At 41.0% G+C, this 21,742-nt stretch overlaps 1 protein-coding gene across 1 annotated transcript; it reads right to left on the bottom strand.

Annotated features, from left to right (window-relative positions):
- Window positions 1–10,679: 10,679 nt before the first annotated feature.
- On the bottom strand, window positions 10,680–16,263 carry LOC134213359 (DNA excision repair protein ERCC-5). Its single transcript, XM_062692351.1, has 5 exons — window positions 16,015–16,263; window positions 15,775–15,950; window positions 13,673–15,121; window positions 12,309–13,497; window positions 10,680–11,932 (listed from the first exon to the last, which is right to left on the bottom strand). The coding sequence occupies exons 1-5, from the start codon at window positions 16,100–16,102 to the stop codon at window positions 10,929–10,931; spliced, it is 3,906 nt and encodes a 1,301-aa protein (XP_062548335.1). The 5' UTR covers window positions 16,103–16,263; the 3' UTR covers window positions 10,680–10,928.
- Between the last annotated feature and the right edge of the window lie 5,479 nt (window positions 16,264–21,742).

The raw sequence follows: 21,742 nt of genomic DNA, 5'->3' as shown, positions 1-21,742 counted from the left end.
GTCGACTATAGGGAAGCAATTTCCTATTATGGACCCCCAGGGGGTCTACTAAAGGGCGAATTCAGTTAGACTTTAAAATATTAATTTCAACGAATAACGTCGTGTATTTGGGTGTTTTATGTATGTATCGTGAAGAGGGGATGCAGAGCTTGTTGTTAGATAACAAGCAGAGTTGATATTTTGAAAATTTCTAAGCCGTATGACAGGAAGAGCAAAATTCCGCTACTAGGGGGTCCACTATTGGGCATTTTACCCTAGTATAAGCTACTGCTACTAGCTGCATAGCTCCATTATTAGTAAATTCATACATCGAACTGTTGGGCAGAGTTGTAGATAAACCTTTGCACTAAAAGTCCACCATACTACATATTTTGAAATCTAACCTCAAGAATTTGTTATTGACAAACTACTGAATGATCGATTGAAGATTACTAAATGATCGATAACACCCCTGCCCGCAACATGCAGACGGAAGCTTATTCTATCAAAAGCGTGGACGTTAAATGAGGCGGAGTGAAAGCCTTAGGGGTTTTCTAGGGAAAAATGCTGCATACAATAGTCGGAGGGAAAGTAGAAAACACGTGTGGGGTAGACGCATGAACCACTGTGTAATCTGTACGAATGTCGGAAGAAATAGAGACCAGATCATTTAGAAATTGAGCACTTTTAAATGCGTGTATTTTTTTAACTTTCAGTTTGATCGAAAAACTTTCTAAGAATGAAACAAAAGTTATATTATTTTATTTCATATGAATGACTGAAACGAATCATGCATCGTTGTTTCGAAGAAATTCTCGCAGTTTCCTGTCGACACCGCTTGTCAGTCGGCGCACACCTTCTCCAGTCATGATTTTGGCTAGCTAATTCCACCAATTCTTCATACGGCCAATGTCAGTGGTAACTGCTCCCTTCATCTTCAGTTCTGGTTAATAATCACCCAAAATCTCACTAGTCCAATTGAGGATCAGGTTACACGAAGCTTCGAAGACATTCTCAACCAAGATAATGTTTTTGACCCTTCGTTGGGAACTAATTTGGATGAAGTGAGATCTATTACTAGAAAATTTAAAAATATGAAAGCCCCGGGTGATGATGGTATTTTCTACATACTTATCAAAAAACTTCCTGAGAGCTCTTTATCCTTTTTGGTTAATTTATTTAACAAATGTTTTCAATTGGCATACTTCCCAGATAAATGGAAAAACGCCAAAGTTGTTCCTATTTTGAAGCCGGACAAAAATCCAGCTGAGGCTTCTAGTTATCGCCCAATCAGTTTGCTTTCTTCAATAAGCAAACTGTTTGAAAAGATTATTTTAAATAGAATGATGGTTCATATTAATGACAATTCTATTTTTGCTGATGAGCAATTTGGTTTTCGCCATGGGCATTCAACCACCCATCAGTTATTAAGAGTAACGAATTTAATTCGGCTCAACAAATCTGAAGGATATTCGACTGGAGTTGCTCTTCTTGATATAGAGAAAGCATTTGACAGTGTTTGGCATGAAGGTTTGATTGTAAAATTGATGAATTTTAATTTTCCTCTGTACATTATTAAACTGATCCAAAATTATTTATCAGATCGCTCACTGCAGGTAAACTATCAGAATTCTAAATCTGATAGATTACCTGTTAGAGCTGGTGTTCCCCAAGGCAGCATACTGGGGCCCATTTTGTATAACATTTTTACTTCTGACTTACCTGATTTACCACCAGGGTGTCAAAAATCTTTGTTTGCAGATGACACAGGTCTCTCAGCCAAAGGGCGAAGCCTTCGTGTCATTTGTAGTAGATTTCAAAAAAGTTTGGATATTTTTTCCACTTGCAAAAATGTGAAATTTCCCTGAATGCTTTCTAAACTCAGATTTTAATTTTTTCACATAAGCCGAAAGCTTCTTATTTGAAACCATCTAGCAGACATATTGTCACTATGTATGGGGTTCCAATTAATTGGTCTAACAAAGCTCAATATTTAGGAGTTCTGCTAGATTAAACATTAAGTTTTAAAAACCACATTGAAGGCATTCAAGCCAAATGTAACAAATATATTAAGTGTCTATATCCACTTATAAACAGAAAATCAAAACTTTGTCTTAAGAACAAACTTTTGATTTACAAACAAATTTTTAGACCTGCCATGTTGTATGCTGTGCCAATATGGACTAGTTGCTGCAATACCAGAAAGAAGGCACTTCAGAGGATTCAAAATAAAATTCTGAAAATGATTCTGAAGTTGCCTCCGTGGTATAGTACCAATGAACTTCATAGAATTTCTAATATTGAGACATTGCATCAAATGTCCAACAAAATAATTTCCAATTTTAGACAAAAATCGTTGCAATCTTCTATTGCAACGATTAGCTCCTTGTACCCTTAGTATGAATTAGGTTAAGTTTAGTTTAAGTAGAAAACATTGTAATTCCTACATGGTTCAATTCAACCAGAGGAAATATTTCTAATTTCTATTGTAACTGCCAGAGGCAATTGAAATGTATTAATAATAACTAAAAATGTAGCATAGCAAATAAGGATGATAGTGTTAAGAAAACAAGGAACACCTAGTCTAAGAGATGAATGCATGTATTAGATAATTAGCAAATAAAATTAGTTAAAAAAAAAAATCACCCAAAATTATTTTGTTGTATGGAATTGAGGACAAATTTATGGATTCAGATTTTTTGGGATGAACTGGACTCCACTATTGTAGTACCATTGTAGCCACTTCCTTGCTACAATGACAGCTGGCTAAATCTAGCCAAAACGTAAGTGGGCCATCATGGGACTTATTATTATTATTATCGTCTTTATTTAAGAGGTTTTCAGCCCTTGGCTGGCTCACCTCTGGCGATCATGGGACTGAATAAAGGGTAAAATCTGGCTTTTGACGAAGATGGATTTTGCAGGATTGTGCAGAATTATTTATCGTTTCTCTTCCTGCATAGTGAATATTTTGAAACCACGTTAGTTTCAAACTGTGAAAAAAATAGATCCAAAAGAATGGTTTACCAATGAATCACCTGCTTTGAGCGTGCTTACAGCGGCACACTAAGAGTTAGCTTTCTGAAATCAGTATGGCGAAAGGCAGAAATCTAAAAAATATTTGGTAGGCGTAGTAGCGGACACCTTCCTACATAACCGGTACCAAATATGTTTTCATGAAAAGTTTCTAATTTTGAGAAAACCCGCATTAGGTGTCTTTCGCCATACAAATTTCTGGCGGTTAACTCATGCTGGCTATTTTACGCATATACGATAGCGCCTGGATGTGGAAGCGGCGGGTAGAAAATCAGTCACTGCCAATAATTCATTCATTATGAAACGCTATGAAAAACTTGCATATCCGACCACTATAGGAACGACCTATAGGAACGCCACTATCTCTACAATGAAGTGCCCCATTTCTAAATGATCTAGGGCTCTAGGCTTTAATAGCAAAAACAATATTTAAGAAAGAACCGGATAGAGGCCGGCAACTTCGCCCAAAATCGACGACCATTAGAATGTAGTTTTATTCATGAAGATCATTGGTTATAAACCTACACAGCAAAAAAATTGAATATTCAACGACGTGTAAAACTGCAGCTAATCCCAACAACCGAATAAACACTTGAAATTTAATTAAATTTGATTGAATTTTACAAGCATGGTTTAAATTTATTTCGATTTAAAAGAATATTCAATCGATAATGTTACGTTTATTTTACTTACTTTTACTTATGGATCCTGTACACCTCCGGTGGTGCAAAGGGCCGAAAGATCTCCATCCTGAGCGTTGCCCGGCTATCGCTTTAACCTGTTGCCAGGTTAGATTTCGGTCGACTTCTTTTATTCCTTTATTGAGGCTTCGCCGCCATGAGCCTCTGGGTCTGCTTCTGCTGCGATGTCCCGCTGGGTTCCAGTCTAATGCCTGTTAACAGATTTCGTTTCCGACCCTACGTAGAGTGTGGCCGACCCAGCCCAACTTCCTATCCCTCTGCTATCGGCCTCTGGTGACAACGACGATGGAGCTCCTTGTTTGCGATCCAGTTATGAGGCCCGAATTATATACCGCAGGCATCTGTTAATGAACACCTGCAGCCGTTGAGTGTTCTCCACTGATACACACCATGTTTCGCTAGCGTATAACAGCACAGATTTCACGTTAGAGTTGAAAATTCGTATTTTGGTGCGTTCACTTATCTGCCTGTTTTTCCAGATATTTCTTAAACTCGCAAAGGCAGCCGTTGCTTTCTTGATCCGTGCGCCTATGTCGATCTTGGTACCACCGTCTGACGCCATTTGGCTACCAAGATATTGGAAGCTTTCAACATTCTCCACTGGTTGCCCGGCTACTGTGAAACTGGAAGGAGTCACCGTGTTTACATCCAGCGATTTGGTTTTGTTGACGTTGATGACTAAACCTGCCGAAGAGGATCGCTCGGCAAGCTCGTTGAGCTTACTCTGCATATCAGAGCGCCGTTGCGCGAGGAGTGCAACGTCATCAGCCAATTCGAAGTCGTTTAGGTGCTCCATGGTTATAGTCTGCCATAACAGCCTGCGGTTTGGTTCACGGTCAATCGCATCTACCAGAATCTCGTCGATTACGATGAGGAACAGTAACGGTGATAGAATACATCCTTGCCTCACACCAGCTACGACCCGGATAGGGTCGGACAGGACCCCATTGTGCAGCACTCTACACGGAGATTTGATAGAAAAATTTAGCTACTTTTGGGAATTCTCACAAATAAATAAAAAAGGACGATTGGACCAATTTTCAAGAAATATTATCGAACTAAAATGTATTTCCACCAGTATCTCCATGTATGAAGGGCAACTCAGCAATTTAATTTTTTTTTTTCAAAAATGGAAACTGAACCATTGCGTTCTACTCGACAATCAATGATACAGCTTCTAACAAAATCGAATCGTGTGAATGTGATATAATTTAAACTGGATTTTGGATGAATTAATGCATTACCAATCCATGTTTTATTTAAGGTTATTCTACTTTATATATACATCCCATTCAAATCGTACAGTTGTCCCACGTGAAAAATGTTGAAATCCAAAGTATATTAAGCCATTCAAGGAGCAGAATTGAAACAATTTATGAAATCATGTTTATTCATCAAATATATTCGTTTTACAACCAATCCTACGTTTTAAATTGTCTTCCGCATTGGCCCTTGAACTTTGAAAATTTATTCGATTTGTTCTATTAAATCTAGGTTTAAGTTAAATACTTCATGTTAATTCTAGAGAGCATCTGTTTTTTAAAGAGAGAAATGGAGTTTTTTAAATGAAGAATAAATAATTATCATCATTATTTTTCATCATATAAAATGCTTTCCACAAAACCATCACAATCCGAGTTATTCTTCAGCGCTCAGAAGATTTCCATCTAACATGTATTCGACCCTGCTGCGACAGAAAGAGCATGACTGTCAACTACGAAACGAAATGAAAACAGAGAGAATTTTCTCTCTGGCAAAGAGAGCGTGACGCTTGTCAGTTTTGTTTTGTTGAATTTCTCCCTGCATCCCAGTTAGAACGAAAGCTCTCTCGAAATAATTGTTCGTAATAAATTCTTTATGGCTCTTTTTAGCGGGTATCTTTTGACAGAGCAAAATGTATGGAATATTGCGTAAATAATGACATCATAAAGCGTATTTACCCTGAAACGCCAATTATTATGTCATTAATGGCGTAATCTGAATAGGCTATAAGATACATTGCATCCTGTCGACCGGGAAAGTTGCGGTGTCCCAGATATTACGAAATAAACGATGCAGTCCGCTCAACTACTGCAGCATGGGGTCAGCTTTGAGCATCTCGGCTGATATGCTGTCGACCCCTGGGGCTTTATTCGATTTCATGCTTTGGATGGCTGTTTGAATCTCTAGCAATGATGGAGCTTCGGTATTGACGCGTGTTATACGTCGGATCCTAGGCAGATCATGCCGAGGTGGTGATGGCCTGGCTGGCACTTGAAAAAAGTTGTTCGAAGTGCTCGAACCAGCGTTTCAGCTGGTCAGTTGGGTCGGTCAATAACTGATCATTCGCGTCTTTCACAGGCATCGTTGCATTCATCTTCGCCCCGCTTAAGCGTCGTGAGATATCGTAGAAGAGGCGAATGTCCCCGGTTGCGGCGGCTCTCTCTCCTTCGTCGGCCAGAGTCTGCCCACGCTCGCTTATCCCGTCGACATGAGCGTTTTACTTCCTTCTCAAGAGCCGCGTATCGTTGACGGGCTAAGACTTTGGCTCCTCTGGTTTTCGATCGCTCTATCGCGGCTTTGGCTTCTCTTCGCTCCTCTATCTTCCTCCAGGTCTCATCGGTGATTCATTGTTTTCTCTGGGTGCGCAGTTCGCCCAGATTGTTCTCGCTGGTGGCGATGAAGGCATTCTTGATGGCGGTCCATTGGTCTTCCACGCTGCCACCTTCCGGAATATCTGCAGCACGCGTCTCCAGTTCTTCAACGAAGGACCGTTTCACCGTGGCATCTTCCAGACGGCGTGTGTTGAATCGTCGTCCAACTCTTTCCTCCTGCCGACGAATCCGCGCAATGCGTAGGCGTATTTCGCCGATGAGGAGGTGATGATTAGACGCGATATCGGCACTACGTTTATTCCATACATCAAGAAGGCTCCGTTTCCATCTTCGGCTGATGCAGATCAGAGTCTATTATATAGAGTTACGCAAAGAGGATCTTCTTACACTTATTCCGAATGATGCTCTTGTTATTCTGTTGCCAACTTTCACTTTTGTTCAACCCTTCAAGTGACTTCACGGGAGTGTTCACTTCTAAAGCTTTTTAATTCGATAACCTAGTCACCCACAGAGTGCAAACACGTGAATTTCTTGTTGCTACTTTATTGGAGAATGTATTGATGTTTTTTTTAAGCTGTTTCTAGATCAAGTCTAATACATTTCAATTCATTCGTTTTAATTCGCCATAATAATCATTAGGCGATAACAATACTTCCGCCTCACCAACAAGCATTTGTTTATTATGCTCGATAGGTAGACGGTTTGACAGTTCAATAGGTAGATTTGGCTTCACTCTTTGCGCAACTCTATATATAATAGACTCTGATGCAGATGTGGTCGATTTGATTTTCTGTAAAGCCGTCACGGGAGACCCACGTGACCTTGTGAACCGGTCGATGAGGGAAGAGCGATCATCCGATCACCATGTCGTTATAACCACAAAATTCTGCGAACAGCTCTCCGTTTTCGCTCATTTATCCGAGACCATGGCGTCCCGTAATGCGCTCATGGTTTGAGTTGTCGGATCCGATCTTCGCATTGAAGTCGCCCAAACAGATCTTGATATCACCCTTCGGAATTCTATCTACGACGGCATTGAGTTGACTGTAGAAGTTCTCTTTGTCTTGCAGATCGGCAGCATCGGTTGGCGCATAACATTGGATTATAGTAAGGTTTCGGACCCGTGTTCTAAATCTGGCAACGATTAACGATCTGGCAACGTTACGTTTATTTACATGTTCCAAATATGTGCATGAAAATACATTTGAAATCACAACATATTTTTATCTGTGTATGCGTAAAAGGTGTCCTCAGTTAAATTGCATGACTATGAACTTCTCGCCAAAAATAAATCACTCAAGGATTGTCACGAAGTTTAGAAAGTTTAAAAACTGAAATAGAATTAATTCTTCAACACAGCCAAATGCTTAAACGTGCTTAAACTTCTGACATAAACACACCTGTGGTACTTGTACCAATGTACCATGGTACAAGAGGGCAAGAAAATTATTCCAAGACTATCTTTGATAAAGACAATAATCGGTACGATACTCATTTCAAGATTCTTGTACCATGGTACTCATACCACCAGTGTGTCATTAATATAAGAGGATGGTTCGGATACAGGATGTAGAAAGAAAATTTCCAAACTCTAAACCGTCACGAAAATAGACGAAAATTCAAATACTAATAAACCTTTCTTCTTTTGGTAGATTTCCGAGATTTTCTAATCAATCGACTTGGAAACTTTCCAGCAATTTTTCAAATTCATTGAAACTATTGATTATCAACTATTTAAAACCGCACCAGACAGCGGTCTCGTTTCGACCGCTGTCTGGTGCGGTTGGTTCATGTGTTCTCCTGTTGTGCAGTGATTCGCAAAAAAAGTATAACAGTAGTGTAAAGTGTAATGTAGTGTTTATGCTCCAGATACTGGACATGTCCGTGTAAGTGTAAGCAAGTGATGATTGATTATTAACAAGGACAATGCACTTCTTTAACAAGGACAATGCACTAATTCGTGTCTACACTGATGGACATAATTATTCGTCATATTTGCGTAGTAATATCTCTAAATACTTAAACATGTTCAGCATGGAGACATTCTAGACCAACATTTGAAAAGGACGACAAAGCCAATTTTTATTCTTCCAGTTCTTTATTCATATTTGAAGCTATGTTCGTAGAAGAGGGGGTAGCTAGAGTTGTTACCGTTAATCAACGATTAACGCCGTTTCGATAATTCGTTCAACGATTAACGATTTTGCCGTTAATCTTTATTAAACGTTTATCAACGGTAACGATCCCTTAGACGTCGTAGCGCTGCAGGAAATCTACTGGACAGGACAGAAATTGTGGAAAAGCGGGCATCGAATGACTACCTTCTACGAAAGCTATGGCACCACCAACGAGCTGGGAAAGATGCGTTAACGCGTGATTTGGTGGCAGCCAATTCGCGCAAGGATGTGCAAGTTGAGGATAAAAGGCCGTTTCTTCAACTATAGCATCATCAACGTGCACTGCCTATACGGAAGGAGACTCGACGACGAGAAAGAAGCATTCTATGCACAGCTGGAGCAGACATACGATGGAGAGAAGAATGCAGCATGGACGAGATTGCTGCAACACCGCATGAGGGCGAACGAGGCATGATACAAACGGGCGCGGAACAGACAAAACTGGTTTTTTCGGAGGAAAAAGTATCAGCAGGGAGATCGTAAAGAGACGGAGCAGCTGTACCGCGCTAATAACGCTCGAAAGTGCTATGAGAAGTTAAACCGTTCACCGCCCACGGGTCACAGCCCGATGTGTATAAGGACATAAACGGGAACCTTCTTATGAACGAGCATGAGGTGATCCAGAAGTGGCGGCAGAACTACGAAGAACACCTCCAGGAAAACCAGGAGGAGATCGGCCTGCTGAAAAACAACAAAGCCCCTGGAGTTGACCAACTACCACACGCTAACTTTCACCTACTCAGTGACTGAGTAAAATTGTATTGCTCTCTCTTTCTATCCCACGGAAATTTTACTCAATTTCTGCCAAAAGCAGGCCAACTCGAAACTATGAGTAATCCTGCTTTTGACGGAAATTGAGTAAAATTTCCGAGAGAAAAAAGGGAAGATCCATAAAGTACGTCACGCAAAAATCGGCAATTTTCGACCCCCCCTCCCCCCTTCGTCACACTTTTTGTAATAAACCTCTAAAATTTTTGTATGGATCGTCACGCTGTTCTGAACCCCCCCTCCCCCCTAGAGGCGTGACGTACTTTGTGGACGGCCCCAAAGAGATGGCAATACAATTTTACTCAGTCACTGAGTAGGTGAAAGTTAGAGTGCAGGAGAGCTGTTTAAAGACGATGGTTAGGCACTGGCTAGAGCAATGCACTGGGTAATTACCAAGGTTTGGGAGGATGAGGTTCTGCCGCAGGAGTGGATGGAAGGTGTCGTGTGTCCCATCTACAAAAAGGGCGATAAGCTGGATTGTAGCAACTACCGCACAATCACATTGCTGAACGCCGCCTACAAGGTACTCTCCCAAATTTTATACCGCCGATTAACACCAATTGCAAGAGAGTTCGTGGGGCAGTACCAGGCGGGTTTTATGGGCAAACGCTCTACCACAGAGCAGGTGTTCGCCGTACGTCAGGTATTGCAGAAATACAACGTGCTCACACATCATCTATTTATCGACTTCAAAGCCGCATATGATACAATCGATCGCGACCAGCTATGGCAGCCAATGCGCGAAAACGGATTTCCGGATAAACTGATTCGGTGATCAAGGCGACGATAGGGTGATGTGCGTAGTACGAGTTTCAGAGGTATTCTCGAGTCCCTCCGAAACGCGCAGAGGGTTACGGCAAGGTGATGGTCATTCGTGTCTGCTATTCAACATCGCATTGGAGGGAGTAATACGAAGGACAGGGATTGACACGAGTAGTACGATTTTCACGAAGTCTCGACAACGATCCGACAGGAACAAGAACGCCTGGTGCACAGCGGGCAAGGTGGATCGATCGGGTGGAGGACGATTTGCGGACCTTCCGCAGACTGCGTGGTTGGCGACGTGCAGTTATGGACCGAGCTGAATGGAGAAGAGTTTTGTGTACTGCACAGGCCACTCCGGCGTTAGTCTGCTAATAAATAAATAAAAACTTGAACTATACGAGCTCCTTTACCCACTTGCAACATTGTACTTTACATAATTTAAAAAAACAAACCGCCCATAAATTCAAAACAATCCCAAGTTTGCCTAATTTCCTGTTATAAATATATGGGCAGTTAAGGTGTTTGGTGATTTGATGTTGCGATGAAGAAAACGAAGCAGGTATATAATACAGGAAATAGGTACTTCGGCGAAAGTAGCAATAAGTCGTTTAAAGATACAAACAAGTAGGTAGTTGTGAAGTCAAAAAGAATGATACAAACTATGTTCTAGATTAGTAAATCAACATCGCTCTACAAGCTTCGGACGATTTTTATTATTTTAGATAACTTATCATCTCATTTTTACCAGCCGCAATACTATAGTGCTTGAGAATTAAAAACAACACGCTAGGGAAGTCATCTATCATTGTGAACCGTAATTGAAGATACTGATAAAGATTTTCAGTGAGAACGAGCTGTTTAGTATTCATTAACAACAACAAACAGACAATCTATATATGAAGCTGGACTTATTTGCGTGATTTTTTCGCTTTCGAAACGGTTTGCGATTTTTTGAAGAGCTCAATGGCTCGTTGCTTGCGGTTGACCATTTCCTCTTCATCCTTCAAACGCTGTGGAATGGCGGGATTGAAATCCGGTATCTTATTTTTGGCGGCCTTTTTACGCACCACGGTAGCTTCATCGTCCAATTTCTCTGCTGATTGGTCGTTTATTTTCGAAATTATACTTCCAATGTTGATCAAAGAGGTGGATGGTTTATCAGATGTTAAGTGTTCTGCTTCGACAGCGGCTGCCTCGTTAGTAGATCTGGTTATGGCTTTTCGGGAGGTATTGGCAGCAACCTTCCTTGCCCTAGTTTTCCTTGGTGCTAGAATTTCTTCGTCGCTGTCCTGAGTCAAACTTATAACTTCCGAAGAGGTTGGTTCGGAAGTAGGTTCTTGCAAACCTGCCTTTGGCTTCCGTTTTCGAGTGACTTTTTTCTTGGGACTCTTCGTGGGTTCTTCAGTTATCTTACCAGCCATTGCATCCACGGCGCTCTGCACACGTTTGCTCACCTTCAGCTGATTGTTAGCGACAGCACTTTGGACTGTAAAATAATTTTTGATCGAAGCTTGCGATTTTCTCTCGTCTAACCGTTTGATTACAGGCTGTATGACTTCGTTGAATTTTGACTGGGGCCATCCAAACTTTTGTTTGGCGAAGTCTCGCAAGCTCTCTACTTCCGGATAACCCCAGGAGAAGGGTTCCTTGTTGCTGTCAACTGTGGGAAATAGGTAGGCTTCAACAACACCAGAACTAGGAAAACCTTCGGTAAATTCAATGTTTTTCAATTTGGACTTCAATGTAATGCGGGTGCTAACGGAATTGTTTCGGCCATGGTTCCACCAGTCGCGAAATTTTCGTAGCCCGGAGAGAAGCGACATCATTTCGGATGTTTCGCCCTCCTTTTCGGGTGTGGCGGGGAAGGATGCAAGTATTTCCATTGCTGTAACCGCTCCAATACCACTGATACCTTAGAAAGAGAAAGACATACTAATAAGTCATTTAAACGTTTCGGAACTTTGATACTATTAGCACTAATTATTTTATTACACAATACTAAATTGTACTAAAAGTGCAGAATATTTGTTAATGTTTAGATTTTTAGATTTCTTGTGTTGGGAATTTTGATGTTTTTGGATAACTGCACTAGAAGTGTTATACATACATGACTTTTGTTGTGAAAAACTATTTTGCTCATTAGAATTAAGTAAGTTTTCTAAACATTTGACGTATAAGTTCTCTTGAGCTATATACCCATGATTTCCAAACTAATTTTCATAGATTATACTGACAAACATATATTTACGACTACCACAGACATATATTTTAGACAAATTATCACTCACCTGTTGTGTAATCACTGCCAACTAACAGCGCCAACTGAATCAACTTCTTCCTGTCCATTTGGAACAACCTTTCAATGTTTCCAGCCGTAAACTCCAGCACTAGCTTTTGCTGGTTGAAGAAATTTTTGTACACTGTCTGCCCACCGAACAGCCAGATATCGCTATCGTCGGTTATAGTGCCATCGGTGATCTGAATCTGATTTAGGAAAGCACACTGCGCTTCCGCTTCCATTGGGGCAACGATGTATGGGACACCGAATAGTCGCAGCAACTGCATACAATCGTCCTGCATTTGTTCAGTGATGGACGTTCCCAATCGTGATTGCCGATTTTTTTCCTTTTCCAACTCTCGCTCGGTTTGGGCCAGATTGAGAGCCATTTTTTTGAGCTCCAGTGGTGTTTTGGTTTCCTTTAGGTTGCCAGCCATATCGGCGATGACGGTTTCGACCGTGGGTTGAAGACATCTGCTGGTCGATGGTACCGGTTCTGGTTCCGGGAACAACTCTTTGGATGCTTTACCGGATTTTTTAGGCGTTGATTCCGTCGAGGGAGACTTTTTCTTTGAAGACGAGGTGGGTGTCTTATTGACGAAAAAAGGCTTTGGGACATTTGGAATGTTTTCTTCAGGTTCGGATTTTTTCGAATCACTACCGGGAGTTCGCATTACAACTAAATGTTCCAGGGTACCTTTCTTGGGGGTATCGAAGGCAGGTTGGATTTGCCTTGTGGGTTCGGGTTCTTTTTCGTTAATATGTGCGACATTTAGGCGATTTTGATCTGCGGCTGCCAACATTTTCTGCACTTCTTTTATTGGCGAATATCCTATCGTTGCATCACTATCTTCTGTATCAGAGCTTATTTTAACGGGCTCAGTTGTAGGTAATGCAGAAGTATCCTTTGACAATGAGTCACTCAACTGTATTTCATCCAAATCTATCATTAGAGCTTTTGTTTTGAGTTGCTCCAGTTGTTGTTTCACAATGTCACGTACTTCTTCCGGTTTATTGCTTTTACATGCTTTAGGTACTTCAGAATTGTAATCTTCTATAGGAACATTCAATGGTATGTCATCAAGGTCAATAATTGGTGCTGCTTTCAATCTTTTGAGCTCTTGCTGTAAACTAGCATTTATATCGTCTACTTTCTTGATTTTGACCAAAGGAATCGGTACAGCAACGGATTTGGTATTCTGAAAAAAATCTATAGTTGCTTTAATTTGTAATTGAAGGTTAGAGTACTACAAAAATATGAAGAGATAGGAGATAAGAAATTGTAGAGTGTGACGTAATAATGAATGTTCCTGATGTATAAGCAATGCTTGTTCGAATTAATAAAATTGTATGTTATAAAATGCTAACACATACCTCAGAAACAGTTTCTTCCCCAAACTTTTTGGCTAACAAGGGTTCCGTTTTATTTGATTCCTTTGCTAGATTCTGTTCGAATACATCCGCGAAGATATCGTCTTCATCTTTCGACCCAATCTTGCCTTCTTCGATAATCACTTTCAATACTTTGTGCCCGCTCGGCTTTGTCTTCAAATCTTCCAACCTGAAATCCACAACCGTACTGTACAGTGGTTTCATGTGATTACTTGGATTCAGTGGCAACATAATCCCCGGAGCCGTATCATCCAAATCGTCTGTAGGGACATCAATAAAGTCCGAATCCGTTTCGGTGTCCGACGAAATAAAAACTTCTTCCTCTTGCTTTGTAGATTGCTTATCTTCTGGATCATCTGTTCCTTTGAGCACAGAAGCGGTGTTATGCTCAAACATCTGAGTAAAAGATTGCTCCACTTCGCCCGGATCAACATCCTGCGTTTGGTGCAACAATTCTCGGAAATCGTCATTTGACATACCACCGTATTCCAACATGAAACCCCTAGCCAAGGTCATGGCAGAGCCTCCAAGTGCTTGCTTCTGCTGTTTCGACATTTGTACTTCATCCTGTTCAAGATTGATCATCACATTCGGATCTTCGTCCTGCATCAGCGACATTTTGATCGCCAGCTGCAATTCTTCATCCATTTCCTTATCATCCAAAACATCGATCACTTCCGACTTCATTGATTCCTTTTTGCTTATTTTAGGAGGCTTTGGAGCGTTCTTCTCTTGTTCCTCTTTAATTTTTGCCTTTTCGATTGCCTTCTGCACGTCTCTGACCAGCAGAAATCGTGTGTTTTCATCCGAGGCTATCTTTTGCGCTGCCACGCTAGAAGAAGTATCCACTCCCTCTTCGGAAAGAAGAGCTTCTAGTTCGGCTAGCGAAAGGCATTTTCCTCCCATTTCTTTCTCGGCTTCCTCGAGCTCCACCTGAACTGTACGTCGTTTCAACAATCGCTGCATTTGGAACGATGAAAAGTCATTGCTTTCCACTGGAAGCTCATGCAACCGACCCCATGAGCTTTGCTTCCTGGTCTCTTTGATATCATTCAAAATGTCGTGTCGAACATCAGCAGGTAGGTTTTTAAAATGCACACTCGTCACATCGATAGCATTAAGATTCAGGTGATAGTAGTTTTTGGATGTCTTCTCATCCCACGAGCTAGTGCTTTCATCCAGATCGGTCTGTGAGCTATCATTTTTCTTGAAGGGCGAATCATCTTTCAGCTCGGGCAACTTGAAAATCTCATCGGGCTCCTCGGCGGCTTTGCTACTGTTTCCTGGTTTCTTCGAAGGCGATACAAGGAGCTGCGCTGCCGATCCCAATGCTTGTTGCACTACCTTCTCCTTCGCAAGTGTTTCCAACAATAATTGTTGCAATCGATCCGCTTCATTGTGGTACTTGCTTTTACTCTGGTTGCGCCTGGCCTGAAATCATGTTTAATTAATAATATTTCAGATTATTAATGTTATGATAAAGGTTCAATAATTCAAGAAATGTAATTTTAACAAAAAATCAAATAAACTATAATGCACGAAATTTAGGTTTAACCCATACATCTTTTAGCAAATTACGTCGCTCCGGTAATGTAAGGAGCATCACCGCCTACCAGTGAAAGATGGTTGTGACTGTATTATTGGATTTAGCACAGATTAGCACTTTATTGAAAATCATTCCAGTATTCCATTGGGCTTAAATATTGAAAATTTATGGATTTTATATAACGTTGAAATTTGAAATGCTTTTAAGTTAGACTGATTAATGCTTACTTTTGCGAATATAGAAGACAAACAAAAAGTTTTTACATAGAATTGTCATTTTAGTAAGTGACTTACACCAATAATTGATTTTTTTCTAGCCCCGCGCTTTAAATGATAAATACACCCGGTTTTTTTACGCGGTTAAAATTCAATAATTTCTCGGTAAACTTAAACTTTCACAGCTTTTTAAATACATCCTGAATTTTCTTTGATTTTTTGTGATTTTTTTCGTGGGTTTAACTCATTGTTTCATTGACGCTGAAGGTCTTCAACGACTAAAACCAAACCGTGAAAAAAAACGGGTGTATTATTATACTTACTATCGTTTGTTTCTTTAAAGCTGGTACACCACCGTCAAAAACGAATACGGGCTTGATACGATAGAACATCAGCTTGCATAGTCGATGAAATAAACCCAAAATGTGTGCATTTGGTAAGGAACTTCCTTTCGAATCTTGGAAACCCTTGATAACCTGATGCAACCAGATTGATATATCTGCAAAAATAGAATGATTTCAAACTTCTGCTAATCAACGTTTAAAACGTATTTTACAACTAACCAACAGCAAGCACCTTGTTTTCAAGCGTCTCAAGAGGAACTGGTTTGCCCGATTGTTCCACAAGCTTCCACAACCCAGTTACTCCCATCTTGGATAAGTTTAGCTTTAATCACATGCACTAAAAACACTAGTAATAATTATTACAATTAAAACGCACTAAAACATAATTTTTCACGTGAAATTTTGTGAGACTTCTTAACAAAAACCGCCACTGCTGTGTCGTGTATTTTCTTGAATGACATGCCGAGGCGATGTTATGAAAACAAAACGCATGTTCATTTTTTGTTTCGACTTTCCGCTGTTCATGACTCTCTTTCGCTCTCGAAGTTCATTTCGGCACACGGCACGATGAACACATCGACAGAGTCGAATCGTCTTTTTACTGAATTATCTTGCTCTGAGACGAGACCTGCAAAGACGGCTTTCTTTTTCCTTGTTTTGACACTTGCTCTTCTTTTCATCACAGTTGATCATCAATTCTCAACTGTTTCCTTGAGTGTTTCACCTAAATCCCGGGTAGAATCTTCTGAGCACAATAAACGTGTTTGCAATTTACGAATTTGTAAACTTATTTTTATAAAGATTTTCCTATCGGAAATAAAACATGTATTTATAACTGTTCAATAATAATCTGTCCGGCTATTGTAGAATACTTTTCAAAGTGAAAAAGTACTCGTAAAATAAAATCATTCGGAATACTTTTCGAGGGATACCAATACTTTCACACAAAAAGGTGCTGGTTGCATCTGACAATTCGTGACAGCGCTTGCTGGTTGCAGATGAAGTTACATTGTTTCCTCTTTGCAAGTCCCGTCCCAGATCTTGCTTAATTATTGAGATTCTCACGTCCGAATGTGTGAGTGGCGATAAAAGGAAAACAAACACTCCTAGATGGTGCCACTCAGCAAAGATTGGGTAAAAATGAGTATATTTCCATATATTTTTTGACTCTTTTGAAATCATTGTGATGACCCAATCATTTTTGAGGTTATGAGCAGAAGGAAAACAAACATGTTTTTACACATGACGAATTGCACATTAGTGTGCGAGCGTTAAACGTCACTCAACTCTATTGTTCCTTAGGGGGAGAAGGCGGAGCACTGAATCCCTACCCCAACATGTGCGACATCTGGATTTGGTTCTAAACTGTAAACAACAGTGTTAATTCTCTACCACCTTTTTGTTATGGCGAGGCAATTTTTATGCACACTTTTGTTTTCGATATTTTATCAAAATTAAACACTCAATCATGCAGCAATATAACGATGTGGTATGCTTGACATGCCTGCTTGATTATAGGGACTCGAAAAAGAATTGATTTGCAGTAACTAACCGAATATAAAAATGTTCACATTAACGATTGCGCCCTAACACCGGTTCTAAGCTTCGATGCAGAGTACACGAGCTTTGTTCGCCAGTGACAGGCGTATGAGGCCCTTGTTGTTCCTCATTTTCAAATAAATGAATCACATACAGTGGTTGGTTTCCTACTTGCCGCTGTCGTATCTAGGCGCTAACGTATATGCGCAAATAACCAGCATGAGCTAACCGTCTGAGATTTGTATGGCGAAAGACATCTAACGCGGGTTTTCTAAAAACTAGGAACTTTTCATGAACAACTATTCGGTACCGGTTATGATGGTATCCGCTACTACGCCTACCAAATTATTTTGAGAAATCGAACTGTAAGCACGCTCAAAGCAGGCGATTCATTGTAATGAATTGCATGCTTTGAGCGTGCTTACAGCCGCACACTAGGAGTTAACTTTCAGAAATCAGTATGGTGAGAAGCATCTCAAGCTCTATCTAGAATAAGGGCGAATGTCGCAAGAGAGGATTCTCTTCGTCGACTTCCCCTCTTTTTAATAAAAGTGACAAGCAGCGGATTTCTTTGTGGTTTATCACCTCAGCACGATAGGAAACAATGCGAACTTGCATTTTGATGTGATAAACTGCAAAGAAATCCTCTGCTTGTCACTTTTATTTAAAAGAGGGGAAGTCGACGAAGAGAATTCTCTCTTGCGACATTCGCCCTTTTACCAGATAGAGCTTGATCTAAGGTTTAATACCTCAAAAATAAGCAACTTAATAGATAAAATATTCGGTAGGCGTAGCAGCGGACACCTTCCTACATAACTAGTACCAAAAAGATTTTTGTGAAAAGCTCCTGTTGTTGAGAAAATCTCCGTTAGATGTCTTTCGCCATACAAACTTCTGTTGGCTAAATCATGCTGGCTGTTTTCACATATACATAAGCGCCTAGATAAGGCAGCGGCGGGCGGGTAGGAAACCATAACCACTGTAGTTACGCGTTACGCATAGGGGTGGGGGTAGTTCGGAAAATTGTTACGAATAGTTACGAGGGGGTGGGGGGTTCTTAAAAACAACGTTTTTCGCGTTACGTAATATTTGAACAGGCCCAATATGATTCAATAGATAGAAGGTGAGGAAGAAGACCAAATGCAACTGTATTAGTGGATGATAGAAAATGTAAACAGCAAATGGTGACGTACATATTTGCACGGCTTCTTATGGGAGCTCGTTCGAATGTAGTAGTGAAAGCTTTTTCGCCATACACAAAAGGCACGCACACATTATATGGATTTCCATACTTTAGTATTTATTTTCATTGTATATGATTCACTGTAAATGAATCGCCTGCTTTGAGCGTGCTTACAGCGGCACACTAGGAGCTAACTTTCTGAAATCAGTATGGCGAAAGGCATCTAAGGTTCGATTTCTCAAAATTGAGCACCTTAATAGAGAAAAATATTTGGTAGGCGTAGTAGCGGACACCATCCTTCATAACCGGTACCAAATAGTTTTTCATGAAAAGTTCCTAATTTTGAGAAAACCCGCGTTAGATGTCTTTCGCCATACAAATTTCTGGCGGTTAACTCATGCTGGCTACTTGATACTTGATGGGCTACAGCTCTTCGATGAACCTACGCCGAATGGAGTATCCTTCTCCACTGGACTCGATCCTGGGCCAATCGCTTCCAGTCGCCCTGAACATTGAGCGCCCTCAGGTCCTCTTCAACTGCAAAAAGCCATCGTGTACGCGGCCTTCCACGAAACCTGCGGCCTCTTCCGAGTTCTCTACTAAATATTATCTTCGCTTGACGTTCTTCCGGCATACGAACAACGTGACGCTTAACAATATCCAGCCCAAGATGAATACACCACTAGGTGTTCCAATCTGCCAAATTCACGATTCAGCCATCTTGGATTTTAGTATGGGAGAGCCAGCCGGTTTGTTTATATTTTGCACCGAAAATGAATTTTTCACCCCCGCCTTCTTCTCAGCTTCTCAGCCGATACTCCTTCCACCGACAATCGCTGGATATTGCAACGCATATTGCAACTTTCGTTCGATACAGTTGACAACCGTGATCGAATTTTACTGACAACGAGGTAGTGATCAGAGTCAATGTTCGGACCTCTGAATGTCCGCACATCGATATCATCCGAGAAATGGCGCCCATCCACCAGAACATGGTCTATCTGGTTGCAAGTTTCACTATTTGGGTGTCTCCAGGTGTGCTTTCGGATATTCTTTCGTGCAAAGTAGGTGCTACTGATGGCCATCCCTCTGGCAGCAGCGAAGTTTACTAGCCGTAGGCCGTTGTCATTGGCAGCGGAGTGAAGGTTCTCCCTACCGATTATGGGATGGAAAAAGTCCTCTCTACCGAGTACCGACCTGAGCGTTAGCGTCTCCGATAACAATTCTCACGTCATGCTTTGGTCACTCTCCACAGGCTTTATCAAGACATTCATAAAACGTGTCCTTCACGTCGTCGGATTTATCGTTTGTCGGTGCGTAAACGTTTAAAACGTTTAAATTAGGCTGTAATTGAAGAATTTGCCCCGTATCCTCAACACACAAATTCGTTCGCTAATGGGTTTCCACCGCATCACTCGCTTCATCTGCTTGCCCATCACTACGAAATCAACTCCATGCTCTGCTTTTCCGTCGCCGCTGTGATAGATGTTATACTTGAATGCAGTGTTGGTCGTGGGGTCCACGGCTCGGAATTCACGTTCTCCGGATCTGGGCCATCGGACTTTTTGAATAGCGGCCACGTTCACTCCAACCTTCTGCAGTTCGCGAGCCAGAAGGCTCACTCGTCCAGGTTCATTTAGGGTCCTGACATTCCCGGTACCGAGTTTCCAATCATAGTCCTTATTTCGGTTGCCAAAAATAACGTTCTCTTTTTCTTCTATCTCCATTTTTCGTGGTATATGAAAGGCTTCAGTAAGCTACCTTTCCGGGGTCGCGTTACCTACATCGCGCTGGTGGGGCTGCCACCTTAGCTATAGCTGACGCGATACAGTATTTCGTTAATCAGCCGCTGGGTACCAGGCAGACGCTGTTTGAGCCGCACCTCCTGGTGAACAGACGCTCGAGGCGTACCTTCTCACTCTAGCTGATGTCAGAAGGACAACAGTGCCCATCGGCTACCATCGGCGAAGACCACTGCGACGAAAAGGGACTAGCGATTCTAAACTCAGTTCGTGGAACTGCAAATCTCTCAACTTCAACGGATACTGGACGCATACTCGCCGATGTGCTCAAAGACCGTGGATTCGGCCAAGATTTTTTTATGTACAGGTTACCCGAATTCGTCAGTACATGGGAATAACCAGCGCGGGGTGGAAACATACATTTTCAGTGCAAAACGTAAACAAACGAGCATAAATTCCATACAAAAATGGGAGATGGCTGAGTGGGGGATATTGAGAAGTCGGATAACCTGTACATAAAAAATCTTGGATTCGGCATCGTAGCGCTGCAGGAGGCTTGTTGGAAGGGATCAATGGTGCGAACGTTTAGAGGTAATCATACCATCTACCAGAGCTGCGGCAACCATCATTCTATTTAAAATAATCTTTTAAAACATTTCGCTTTTTAAGAAAGCAAGCTGATTGGGCGATAACTAGAAGCCTCAGCTGGATTTTTGTCCGACCTAAAAATTGTAACAACTTTGGCGTTTTTCCATTTATCGGGGAAGTGTGCCAATTGAAAACATTTGTTAAATAAATTAACCAAAAAGGATAAAAAGCTCTCAGGAAAGCCTTTGATAAGTATGTAGAAAATACCATCATCACCCGGGGCTTTCATATTTTTAAATTTTCTAGTAATAGATCTCACTTCATCCAAATTAGTTCCCAACGAAGGGTCAAAAACATTGTCTTGATTGAGAATGTCTTCGAAGCTCCGTGTAACCTGATCCTCAATTGGACTAGTGAGACCTAGACTAAAATTATGGGCACTCTCGAACTGCTGAGCAAGTTTTTGAGCCTTTTCGCCATTTGTTAATAAAATTTTATTTCCCTCTTTAAGCGCTGGAATTGGCTTTTGAGGTTTTTTAAGAATTTTCGTTAATTTCAAAAGGGTTTCGAACTGGGATCCAACTTCGAGACATTATTCTCAAAGTTGGTATTTCTCAGAATAGCGAAACGTTTTTAATTTCATTTTGCAAATCTCGCCAATAACTTTCAACGCGGGATCGCGAGTTCTTTATGGTATTGCCTTCTTCTCACATTTTTAAGACGGATCAGTAGCTGAAGATCGTCGTCAATAATAATGGAGTTGAATTTAATTTCACATTTAGGAATTGCAATGCCTCTGGCTTCGACAATTAAATTTGTCAAAGATACGAGCGCATTGTCAATATCACTTTTGGTATCCAAAGCAATATTAACATCAAAATTCCTATCGATATAT

This window comes from Armigeres subalbatus, chromosome 2, assembly GCF_024139115.2.
Source record: "Armigeres subalbatus isolate Guangzhou_Male chromosome 2, GZ_Asu_2, whole genome shotgun sequence".
Taxonomy (NCBI): domain Eukaryota; kingdom Metazoa; phylum Arthropoda; class Insecta; order Diptera; family Culicidae; genus Armigeres; species Armigeres subalbatus.
Note: the sequence above shows the minus strand (reverse complement) of the source record. Positions and strands in the feature narration are given on the sequence as shown.

Coding starts and splice junctions, on each gene's coding strand:
- LOC134213359 (XM_062692351.1), bottom strand. CDS start 16,102: ATGGGAGTAACTGGGTTGTGGAAGCTTGTGGAACAATCGGGCAAACCA. Junction 15,122..15,774: donor CTTTAAAGAAACAAACGATA/GTAAGTATAATA, acceptor ACATGATTTCAG/GCCAGGCGCAACCAGAGTAA. Junction 11,933..12,308: donor TGGCAGTGATTACACAACAG/GTGAGTGATAAT, acceptor TCTCTTTCTAAG/GTATCAGTGGTATTGGAGCG.